General features: G+C 34.9%; 1 protein-coding gene across 1 annotated transcript; it reads left to right on the top strand.

The window, feature by feature from the left end:
* The first annotated feature begins 2,834 nt into the window (after window positions 1-2,834).
* LOC113233280 lies at window positions 2,835-12,257 on the top strand. The gene is made up of 7 exons (XM_026468343.1): window positions 2,835-3,226; window positions 4,318-4,479; window positions 5,745-5,921; window positions 6,613-6,745; window positions 8,124-8,284; window positions 9,944-10,145; window positions 12,152-12,257. Exons 1-7 carry the CDS (start codon window positions 3,034-3,036, stop codon window positions 12,255-12,257), a joined length of 1,134 nt encoding a protein of 377 aa, XP_026324128.1. The 5' UTR covers window positions 2,835-3,033.
* The last annotated feature ends 554 nt before the right edge of the window (window positions 12,258-12,811 follow it).

Raw genomic sequence — 12,811 nt, forward strand, 5'->3', positions numbered from 1 at the left:
AAAAAACTTAAGAGGTGCGAGCCCGAATTCGAACCCACGGCTTCTGCTTGAGAGACAGTAGGTCAAACCATTAAGCTACCACGAATTTACAACGATATATTTAAATAAATATTGAAGGGTATCTCTTTCTTATTATTTCATGTAATTCCAAACTTAAGTCCATAGAATTCAGTATCACCTAGGGCTATGTACTCATTTAGCTATTAATATAGTATATAGTCGAAGCAGCAGAGGTCCTTGTGAAAGAGTTGGTCCCGGGTAGTACTGCCACCTTACCTATTTCTGCCGCCAAGCAGTAATGTGTTCACATTACTGTGTTCCGATTTTGAAGGGTAAGGGTGCTGGTGAAATTACAGGCACATGACTCACATGAGACTTTTCTACTTATGTGTCAGGGTGACCGGCGCAGTGCCAGTGCCCCAAAGATCTTTGCGATTTAAAGATTTGAGTCGCACTGCAACTGTTATGAACAGGCTTGGCGCTTACCACCAGGCGCACGACTTGTTGCTCCCGTCAGTATCATAAAAAATCCAGTTTACACCAATTAAACTACGTGATTAACTATATATAGTTAAATAAAAATAACTAAATCTGGCGAATTACATTTCGATTTTTATGTAACGAAGCCTGTTGCTGTTTTATATTTTTGTTTATTAGGGCTCTCATCCCGGGAATCTCGGTCTAGAAAAATTCGAGACTCGACAATTTTTTGGCATATTTGAGATTCGAGATTGATGTTTTCGGTCTCGGGAAAATCGAGACTTTTGATACTTACTATACTAAAATCAGTATCTTAATTGTAAATGGCCTCTGTTTCTTACGTAACAACTACAAAAATGAAAGAAATAACTTTTATTAATAACAAAAAAATTTTGGTATTATTATTTGAGTTAATATAGAACTTAATTAAGAAGTCTCGTTTTTCTCGGGATTTTCGAGACAGCTCTGTGTCCCAATATTTTTCCCGTGACGCGGAAATGCATCGAGATTGATAGCCAGTAAGGCTACCTAACGAAACTAATAATTAATTTAGTTTTTGAATGAATAAATTACTTAATTTATGTGTGTAATCTAAACAATCACTTATTAAGTAATCATTGGTTTGGTGGACAAGTAGATTAGAATCAAATCTATTTTTTGGCTATGTAGCCAACCCTCTCTCACCAGGCACATTCCTCGGTTGGCGTGGTCTGAAGCTTGAGACATTTGGTGGGCTGAAGTTTTGTTAACGAAACAAAAATATAAATAAGAAATAAATAACGCACACACTCATAGTCCTGCGCTAGGAAGACTCTTTGTCGCTTGTGCCTTGGACACTCAGATAGACAAACACGAACTACACCCAGGCTTACGAGAGATATAAATGTAGGCCATACAAATATATCTCCCGGCCCGGGAATCGAAGCCGAACCTCTGCGTGGCCAACAAGTATGGTAACCTTTTGGCCACATAGGAAGTCAGAATACAAATGTCAAAGTACTTAGACCTATTTAACAAACGTTAAGACTAATTAAAATTAAATTTTTCGTAGTGAGCGTTTATTTGACACGAACATCTTCGTGTGCACCTGTTTGGAGATCGAAATGTTATAGTAAAATATGCTCCACTTATTTAGCATTTACATTTTAACTTAAATAAGCAAACAAATGTCAACTTCAAGCCATTAGGCTTGTCTTTGCTTTATGCGGTGGCCGCGCGTTTTATATATAAATTGCCTAGTAAATAGAATTCAGAGTCGCCATTAATGTACGTGAAAGCGTAGTAGCCGGACGGTTAACTACCGCGTCGTGTAACTGGGCGCTTATGATATCAAATGACGGGCTAGCTTTCGGGAAACGCCGCCTGCAAGGTTTTCCATTCCTTTGAGGTATTCATCGGTAATGCTCACATTACTGCTTGGCGGCAGAAATAGATAAGGTAGGTCTGAACTGGACGAATTCTTTCACAAGGAGCTCTACTGCTACCAAAGTTCAAACTTATAATGTACTTACTTATTATTTATTTAGCTTTGGCAATAACGCCTTCACCTAAAAATATAACAAATAATTAAGACACTAAAGACGTAATGTGCTTAAACTAAAAATTTTAAAACAAAAATCCGCCATTTTTATCTTCTCGTCACTTAACAAAATATGTAAACCACCCAATAGTCCTCCGTATCTGAATCATAGATATATGTATATATTTTTGAATTGAATTGAATTGAATTGAACGTTGAATAAGTAACTTTTTGGTATTCAATAATATAGTTTGTGTCTGACTGCATATATACCTAGTTCGGTCATTGACCATGAGTTCAATGTTTGATATTTTAATTATGTACCGAAAATGTTTTGTTTACTAGCATCAAGTATATAACCAGAAATAGAGACGAAATAAGGGCCATCCATCCCTGGCTACTCATCAGGCGAATGGACCTTATATTACTTCTAAATATCAACTCTCGCTTGCGCTGAAATCACAAATTAGAAAACTGAAATAGTACAGCGCTAACAACTCACCTGTGTGTATGTCTCCGTATATTCCAAAAATATTCTGTATTTATTGTAATAAAGATAATATCTCTACCAATGGGGGCTGTTCCATTCGGTGGTGTGGGAAAAACAGCAAAACATCTAATTACTAAACAAACGGAATCACATTTCATCGGTAATTAAATATTAAGTAAATATGTAATTTCTCGTCCATTATAACAAAGCTCAAGTTAAACTGGTCGATTTGAAGTGAAACAATTGACAACACCCGTCAATTGTTTCGAATTATGGCTGGCCAATCGGAGTACAGTTGTCACAGTAATGATTTGGCAGAAAGTTTTCAAATAAATTAAATGACATTTCGTCTCTATTTCTGGTTATAAAGGTACTTGATGTTTCTAGTCCCCCATTAAACATTATATCAACACTGCTGTGTATTTCTTCTTTTGCTGGGTTCTATACTTAAATATCCAACCATTTTACCTGTCAAAAGTATTTTTTTTTTAATTAGCCGAAGGACAACAAAACTTTTCAAATGAGGAATATGTGAAACATTAAAATGAGTTTATGTATTAAAACCGTACTTGTAATTCTGAGTTTAAAAAGTATTAATCCTGTGAGCAGTACCTTAGTCGGCATAGAAGACCTCGATGACTTTTTAAATGCTTTGATTGGTGTCGTACAGCAAGCGGATGATGATAAAGGTGCTGCAATTAAGCCTGGTTTCGTATTTGGTGCTTTTGTCGCAAATTGTAAGACTCTGGTAATTAAATTATTATAACTTATTGCAGGTTTCTTACCACGATATGATTTCTTTTTATTTTCCTTTCTCTCTTTATTTTGACTGTCAGTCAACCAACCCGTGACCATGGAGCGTGTAACCGCATGACCGTATCGAAATATCGAGGAAAAAAGAAATATATCATGGTATGAAACCCGTAATTAGTGATAGTGGTTGAGATGCGTCACATAACTCTTGTTTCAAATGTAGCGAGTTTCTTCAAAAGGGTGGGGGTCTGAAAATCAGCTTTAACAGAGACTTACCTTTTTATCTACTATACACGATGTTATTTAAGGAGAAACTTGTATATTACTGTACTCATTGTAGATAAATAAAATTGTTTATTGTTATTATTATAATCATTTAGTGAACACACACGAATGCGATAAAATCTACGCGTAGTTAACCATAAATATTATAAATTACGTAATTAGGTTTTTCGCGATTGCAGCACATTAGAAATGAATTATTATACTTATTATAGATAAATTAAATCACATGTATTCGTTTTCTCAAACAAAGTTATCAAAGCCCCAAATGCCTGTATTTTCACCAGCACCAGAACTCAGTAACGCTCACATTACTGCTTGGCGGCAGAAATAGGATAGGTGGCAGTATTTACCTAGACGAACTCTATCACGAGGACCTCTATTGCTGCTAGCGTCTACATGAAACAAATTAAGTATATGTGAAATTTTGTAATTCCACTACTTTCTGACTTATTTTGTTCGTAAAACCATATATATAAGAATTTTGCAGATGTGGCCTTATTACATCAAGGGTTGTTAAGGAAAACCACCCTAGTGACTATAGTTTAGAATAGAACTGTAAGTGTTGGTTTGTTTTGAAAAAAAAAGAAACAAATATGCGTTACTTTAAATCAGAAAATATTTCATTTGCAACCTTTTGCGTTAGTTAGATTCGAAAATCCGATTTCAGGTGTATTTACATAGCATGTCCATGCGAGTTATCAAGTTAAGATTCTATAATTAAACGTCAAGCTTTGTAGAAATTTACGACTATATATTTAAAAACTTGTTTGTGTTTGTAAAATATTTCCAGTGCACTTAAAATATCTAAGGGAAAAACGAAGAGAATACATACCTGAAGCCAAGGCATCTAAACTTGATAGAATAATAAAAAAACTTGATCACATAGACGATATTTACTATATCATGATTGAGGAAAACTATAAAGACGATATCTCTCCAGAAGATAAACTAGGTGAGGTTTTAAATTTATTGCATGTCAGGATATTTCACCACCAGATATTCAATTATTTTTTTGTGAAATTACTCCACTAGTTTGTTATAATTATTAATACAAAGATCGAACAGTTACAAAAAATAACTTCGATCCAACTGGATTCGAAAGAAGAAATAGATTTCTCAGAGATGGCGCTGCGGTAAAAAAGTCGTTAAAAACCAGAAACAAAGATTTGCAACAAGCACGTATAGAAAAACTCGTAAGGTCCGCGGCTTTGTTCCGTCGCTTGATTGGCATAGCGTCTGCCAGGGTTTGTTAGAAGACGTTGGTTCGTATCCAGCCGGATCGAAGGAATTTTTTCTAAGTGTGTGAAGTTTTGTTTACTTTCATCTAAATTAGTAATTGTGTTGTTTTTATTTAAAAAACAGACATAGGTATATATGTATAGATTTAACGCGTAATTAACGTTAAATGCGGTATTGTAAAAGTAATTTCAGAATTCGTATTACAATAAAATATGATCGCAATTTGACTGGCCGTATCTGAATGATTTTCAGCTCTCCCACTACCACTCATATACCAATACAAAAACAACTTTCCCTTGGCACTGTTATGCCGTCTTGGTTATATGGGGAAAATGTTGGGGAGAATGCTTGCGCGGGGCATTTTTCTGTTGTGTGGAGGAATCCACCTGGGTATGTCTCCGCTGCGGGCTGCAGAGAGATTATCGCCGGACTTGTATCGGCTAAATGATGGTCTACTCGGCTTATCGAGTATTTAACTGGAAATAGAGACGAAATGCATTTAATTTGTTTGAAAACTATTCTGCCAAATCATTACTGTGACAACTGCGCTCCGATTGGCCAGCCCCAATTCGAAACACAAATGTTGTCGGGTGTCGTCAATTCTTTCACTTCAATTGGACCAGTTTAACTTGAGTTTTGCTATAATGGACGAAAATTGAAAAATTACATATTTAATATTCAAGTACCGTTAATTTGTGACGTTGACGTTTGTCGTGCGATGACGCAAACGACAGTTGATATTAAGGCCTATTTGCCTGATAAGTTGGCTATTTGCCTTATTTCGTCTCTATTTCTGGTTATATACGCGATGATTCGGCTGCTCGAAACGGAGGAGCAACGCCTCCCTCCTGACGAAGTAACACACACCGCACCGTCGTTCTCCTTATGACAATTCTTAGTCCAAATGGTCACTGTTCCACTCTATAGGAAGTGATGACGCAATGCTGATATTTTCAGACTAATACTTATACATTTCAGTTTATAATTTATTCAACAACTTCACAACATGGATACCAAATATGCAGCCCTTTAAATCGAATCCTAAGCCGGCGTTGCGCACTTTTTTTGACCTGGAAAACAAGTATTTAAAATATATGACGTATTCACAAAAAGTTGATTCGCAAAACAATTTTGATCCTACCCCTGAATTATTTCGTGAGTGGTTTTGATTTTTGTCTATATTAACGTGGAATGTCTCGATTCTGTACATATACAAAAACTTTTGCGTGAATGTGTTAATAAACTTATAGTATTTTCAACTGAAGTATTATAATAATGTAAAGTTTAAATTATATGTCAATTCTTGTTATATACAAATGTGTTATACACATAGCGCTCAATAAATGACAATTTTGAGGAAAATTATATATAAAAAATGGCTAAGTAACAAGCTCCACCATATATTATTATAGTTTGGTTGAAAATATTTATTTATTTACGTTTGGACCCGAACATGTGAACGCTTTTGTACGAAGACAGGAAAGTGACATATCACTGTAAATATAATACATTGTAATAAAATTTTGTGATAAAGTTTTCAGAGCTAGTTACAAACATCTTATAGCACTTTTTGATCGGGTTTACTGCAAAAAATTAGAAAATGAGAAAAAAATACATAACATATTACATACTGCGAACTATTTAAAAGCAAATTTAATAGTATAATTTATATTTGACCTTATATACAACAGGAGCCTGATACCGTTTACTCTAGTCCTAATATGAGGTTTGCTGATTTTGCTCTTACAGTTCTAATGAAAGCACTAATTTTTGATGCCTGCCGTTTATCATTTGTAAGTAAAGATCGAATATGTCATAAAATTAATGACCATTAAATGAATTTTAGAGTACTGTATTGAACGTTTAGCAAAGCACAAGATTGAAAATATCTCTAAACGACCACCGAGATGTAATATAACACAGGAGTGTGCGAAGACTATTTACTCAGGCGGCGACAATGGATACTCCCTTACTCACAGGTATTTAGCTACTCTTTTGTTATTTGAAAAAATAGATTTCACGTCAATCTTACCTCATGGAAAGTGACGATTAGGTCATCGATGAAACATCCACCTAAATAATGCCCATCCAATCTCGCTTTGAAAAGCCCCATGTTATACCATTCAGGGAATAGGTATACAGTCTGCATTCCACTCCATAGACGTTCGCCATATAAAATTGGAAGCGTAACGCTTTGTGCGAATCTTTGTGATATCCACAACATAGGGGTGGAACCCTAGTCTACGTCTAGTCTCCCGATGATGGAAAGGGGAAGGCAGAATTAAATCGTGCAATTCCATCGCACAGTCTCCGTGATAGGAACCGTTATCAATGGCTTGTTGGAATAGTATACATTTTTCTCAGTTTTCTTTTTAACAACACTAGTAGTAGAACTGCCACCTTACCTATTTCTGCCACCAAGCAGTAATGTCAGCATTACTGTGTTCCGGTTTTGAAAGGTAAGGGTGCTGGTGAAATTACAGACACACGGGACTTGTCCACTTATGTCTCAGGGTGACGGGCGCAGTGGCAGTGTCACTGAGATTCTTGCGATTTAAAGCTCTGAGTGGCACTGCAACTGTTATGGATAGGCGTGAAGCTTACCATCAGGCACACGACTTGTTCGTCCCGTCACTTGATATCATAAAAAAATATTGTGAAATTTTATAACCCTCCCATAGGCGATACGCCTGTCCATAACAGTTCAGGGCCATTCAGGGCTTTAAAACACAAAGATCTGAGGGGCACTGCCACTGCATCCATCACCCTGAGACATAAGTTGATAAGTGTGTGATAAATGTGCCTGTGATGTCACCAGCACCCTTACCCTTCGAAACAGGAACGCAGTAATGCTCACATTACTAAGCTTAGGTCCATAGCGTCTGGCATGGTTTGCTAGGAAACGGCGGTTCGAATTCGGCCGAAGGATTTTTTCCTAAGTGTTCTTCTTGTTTGTGTTAATAAATATCTAAATATAAATATCTTTGTATTAATAAATATAACAAACTAGTGGAGTCATTTCACAAAAATAATTGAATATCAATTCAATAAAAATTTTATATTTTTCCTTTTTATTTTTATATATTTTTTCCTTTAATTTAAATAGGTTAATTTAGTTATCGCAATTGTCAATGTACAAGTACATAATTCCAAGTTGCAAATTTGTACTTTCCAAGGGGTGGGTCGTGGTGACCTGAAATGCAGACCTTACGTCTGGTTTAGGCACCAGTCTCCCACAGTATAATTCTTGCTTTTACGTATTGTCCTTGATATAATGCTCAATGTACCTATAATGTGGTGAGAAAATAAACAAACTTATTATTATTATTATATAGTATTTTTTTATATTTTTCACAGGCTTCTTTTACTTATTATGGCGAAGATGAGCGTCCACTGTAGTATAAAAAACTTAAAGGCGGATCAACATTTGGTCGAGAATCTCTGTCATAAAGCTTATGACGAGGGTCGTTACATCGCTATGCATATGTTTAAGCTACTAGATCTATTATTCGAACAAGGTCAGTGAAAAGACGTATTCTTATCATTATACAGAATGTATTAAAAATAAATATTTCAATTTAGGTACTGATTTTTATCGATATCTCTCACGAAGTTGTTGTTAGTCAAAATACCATTTTTGCTTTTTAACTTAAATATATCCTTTTTATCTTTATTATAAGTTCGATGTTTGAAAGTAAATATTAAGTGATTACCTTACTTTTAACCGACTTCAAAATAAAGGAGGAGGTTTTCAATTCGACAAAAGGCAAAACTGAGTAAGTTATTATAAACAATTTACAATACATATTCTAGAAAGTTACCTATATCGCATAGTAGAAGTGACTGTCCATTGTATAATTTTTTTAACCGACTTAAAAAAAGGAGGAGCTATTTTTTAAGTATGTTATAACATTTATGAACCGACTTCGACGATTTTTTTGTTGGAAAGAGGGTACCTTAATAGTGGTCCCATTTAAATTTGAAAATAATCCACCTCTAAGGGTAATAAATTAGGGGATGTATGACATTTGAGGTCCGTTTTTTAGTACTCTATACTGAGATTATAAATATGAAACCTGTAATTTGCATAAAAATAGAATATATTTAAGTTAAAAAGCAAAAAATGGTATTTTGGTTACAACAACTTACGCGGAAGATATTTACCCAGGTTATGTTCTACAAATTTTACAACTTTCAAAACAATTGTTTAAATAAGTAGGCTTTTTAAGTTTTATAAAAATATAAACAACTTTTAGTTTATAATCTGACAGTCCTAATATACCAAATTTAAATAGTTTAAAATAACTACGCAGCATATAATCACACTAATTGTATAGTTTATACCTAAGGAATTCTATGTACTTAAAACTATTTAGAATACCCAACTTAGAAAAGTTCGAAATCAAAATTTATTTTACTGATAATAAAAACCTGTGGTTCCGACAGTACGCAACCTTACTGTAATAAGGCCACATCTGGAAAATGATAACTTTTTAGGAGAGAAATTTAAAGTTTCTTCTAACGAAAAATTGACAACTTTTTTATGCTTAAAATGGAGAGTATAAAGTTTCACATAATTATATACATATAATTTGATCCATGTGGTTTATATTATATTTCACTTTCTCGAGTTCAAAGCACTTTTGATGTGTGATGATGTGTGGCCTTAATATTCTAAGGGTACGATACACATTGACGGCTTGTACACTGGTTTCCATGGTGTCGCCATCATTGAGGTCTCGGGATTGATCCCCGACTGCAATGCAGAAAAACTAAGTGGTGAAATTATAGGCACATGGAACTTGTGAACTTATGTCTCAGTGTGACGGGCGCAGTGGCAGTGCCCCGCAGATCTTTGCGATTTAAAGCTCTGAGTGGCACTGCAACTGTTATAGACAGGCGTGTAGCTTACCCTTAGGCGCACGACTTGTTCGTCCCGCCACAAGTTTTCTATTAAGTTTTTATTGAATGTCAGGACATTTTACCACCATGATGTTCAATTATTTTTTGTGTAATTGCGTTTTCTATATTCTCTCGGGTCTGGATGTTTGTGGTACAGTCGTTGTTTTCGATATCCATAACATAAATGCTTTAGTTACTTACTTTCAGAGCAACGTACGTGATGTTGTCTAAAAATGTATCTAACGTCCAAAATATTGATTTAATCCAATTTACAGTAATGATGTGCACAATGTACGGATACTCAGAGTTTTTTGTACAAAGATGGTTCGATGCTCTTTTACGTCACCAAACTAAAGCAGGATGTTTTACACTTGGTCATCGTAGAAAAACTCTCATATCAAAAGAAACTCTTGTTAACGGAACTTGCGACTATCATCTTTCAACTGGAGGAATCGCTGCCCTGGGAGCCAGTGTGAGGTGAGCGTTGTTGAGTGGGCTTGTTTATAGCAATTCACAATTAAGACAAATATAGTTGATTACTATGACAATGTTCATAAACTTTTAAATTGGAGCACTGTGTGTGCCCTTTGACTCACAGTGATACGTGCAATTGCGGTTATCTTTTTAAGTACCTATTACGTTAGTTAAATTGTGCACCTAGGTTCCTTATTATATTCCTATTTGTGAGAATCTGTAATTGACTTTCATTTGTCATTATTATTATTTAATTTATTTTTAACCTGTTACGAGCTCTGGAGACACGTGTATCTAACGATTTTCTTATTTAAAAAAATTGTATTTAAATGTTGGACGAACACAGCTGCACGTTAGAGCACCGTGTGGAGGACGCTACAGTACCTACCAAAATCGTCAGGGACGGAGTGTGTCTCTAGCTATTGTGCTGTTGGTCTTCCTATTAGACAGATAATCAGTACGGAGTACTAAAACAACCGATCTGAAAAGTCATATATTCATCCGTAGTTTGTCACCCATTGAGGTGGAATATCTTCTTCAAATTTAAATGGGACCACTTCTGAGGTACTTTCCAAACAAAAAAAGAATAATCAAAATTAGTTCACAAACCGGCTGGAGTTATCGCGTGACATACATACAAAAAAAAAGAAACATATAGTGGATTTGAGCACCTCTTCTTTTTTTAAGTCGGTTAAAAAAATAAAGCCTTTCGGCACTATTTATAATGCCGCGAACCGGAATGAAAACGAATTTTTGAACCGGAATTGTACATACCATAATGAACTTTATGCCAAAGGTTTCGTGTGCGAATTGTACATTAGGGTACCTAAGTTGGTGAATTATTGTCTAATGAAAAGTTAGTTGTAGTAATGTATACCTTACCTTCACATTAAGTATTGATATTACGTGTGTGGAGTCCAAAATAGAGTACTTGAACTACAAGGCTACCACGGTCAATAATTATGAGGCAAGAGTTTACGATAGACGTAAGTGTAACTACGCATGTCGCAGCTTGATGCGTAATAGCCTTAGCTCATATAGCACTGTTAATACTATAGTGTATTTTCTATAAAAGTGTATTTTTTCAGAATCGTTGAAAAACGAAAATAATCATTCATTTTCTGTGACAAATTACTATTATTTTTGTAAAGGTTAATTTTTATTACAGATATTTAAACAATTTCCTACTTGTCAAATATATTTAAAAATAAAAGGGGAAAAAAAATTCATTTTTTGAGTAACGACAGTTTTGTCCAAGACTAGCTCACAAAAAGTTTGTCTCATTTTGAGTTAAGTAGATGTTTTTTAATTGTGTCTTGCAATATTCTAACGATGGTTTTATTGACATGTAGAGAATAAAATTTTATGTTCAGCGGTAGTATAATCTCGAATTTCGCACATTTTGAGTTACAACACTATTGTAATAGCAGTGCGATATACACATACACAACTCAGCTAAAGTTTGGTTCAAAGCGAAACATTCAAAACGAGTACTAAACAAACTGTCCTCAATAGTCATTCAACCCCTAGTTTGCCGCCCTTCGAGGTGGAATATTTTCTTCTAATTTAAATGGGGCTATATCTGAGGTACTCTCTTTCCTACAAAAAAATTATCAAAATCGGTTCACAAATGCCGAGTTGTCGCGTAACATACATACAAAAAAAAATACACACTGTCGAATTGAGAGCCTCCTCTTTTTTGCTTTTAAGCTGTAAGTTTTATTCCGTGCAGTATGCTTTGCATTATAAAATATTAAAGTACAAGCATGGTGGCTGTCGATAATGTGATCTGTTTACCCGTATATTCTGTCTTGTAGAAATGATTTGTATGTAGATATATATAGTCCCGTTTTGAATGTTTAGTTTAAAAGTCAACACGTTACGGAGCAGGGGTTAAGCGGTGCAACAAATCAGTATTTACAAAAATAATAGCTGATAGATTAACTTTATTAACGAACATAATATAAACAAAGTATCTAACTAAACAAAGTAATTCTCTTTGGCAACAGGTACATAATGGAGACTGGATATAAAGAAAAAATTTTAGAATCTGAAAGCGATTTGGATGACACAGAGGATGAAATTCCAGATGAGACTGCAGAAGGACTATTCTAGACTTTTAATAATATAATATTATGGAATACTTGTTTTTAATTTTCCAATTATTAAAAAAAATAAGTTCCTATGGTATTTCTTGTGTATGTATTTTCTTTACGTATTTTGAGATTGCCGTCAATACATATAATTGTTGTGTTTACAATGTTGTGAACACAGTGTTATTGTTGTAATAAATAAAATAAAAAAATGTAAATTAATTAGTTCTAAGTAGCAGTAGGGCTTCTTGTGAACGATTCGTCCAGGAAAGTACTGCCACTTTTATCTATTTCTACCTTGAAGCAGTAATGTGATTCCTCCGTTCCGGTTTTGAAGGGTAAGGGTGCTGGCGGAATTATAGGCACATGGGATTTGTCAACTTATGTTTCAGGGTGACGGGCGCAGTGGTAGATTTAAAGCTTTGAGTGGCATTGCAACCGTTTTGGATAGGCGTGTCGCTTACCACCAGGCGGACGCCTTGTTTGTCCTGTCGCTTAATATCATAAAAAATACTTACAGTTAACAGCTGTGGTACCTAAGTCTTAGTACATATCGACTATTCCGTAGAACAAAGA

Source organism: Hyposmocoma kahamanoa, unplaced genomic scaffold (assembly GCF_003589595.1).
Source record: "Hyposmocoma kahamanoa isolate Upper Pololo Valley unplaced genomic scaffold, ASM358959v1 78, whole genome shotgun sequence".
Classification (NCBI taxonomy): domain Eukaryota; kingdom Metazoa; phylum Arthropoda; class Insecta; order Lepidoptera; family Cosmopterigidae; genus Hyposmocoma; species Hyposmocoma kahamanoa.

What these genes read in the sequence shown, in the direction of transcription:
- LOC113233280 (XM_026468343.1), top strand. Translation starts at nt 3,034, where the DNA reads ATGAGTTTATGTATTAAAACCGTACTTGTAATTCTGAGTTTAAAAAGT. An exon ending in TGGTGCTTTTGTCGCAAATT is followed by an intron (nt 3,227 to 4,317) that starts GTAAGACTCTGG and finishes AAATATTTCCAG; the next exon opens with TGCACTTAAAATATCTAAGG. An exon ending in GGATACTCCCTTACTCACAG is followed by an intron (nt 6,746 to 8,123) that starts GTATTTAGCTAC and finishes TATTTTTCACAG; the next exon opens with GCTTCTTTTACTTATTATGG.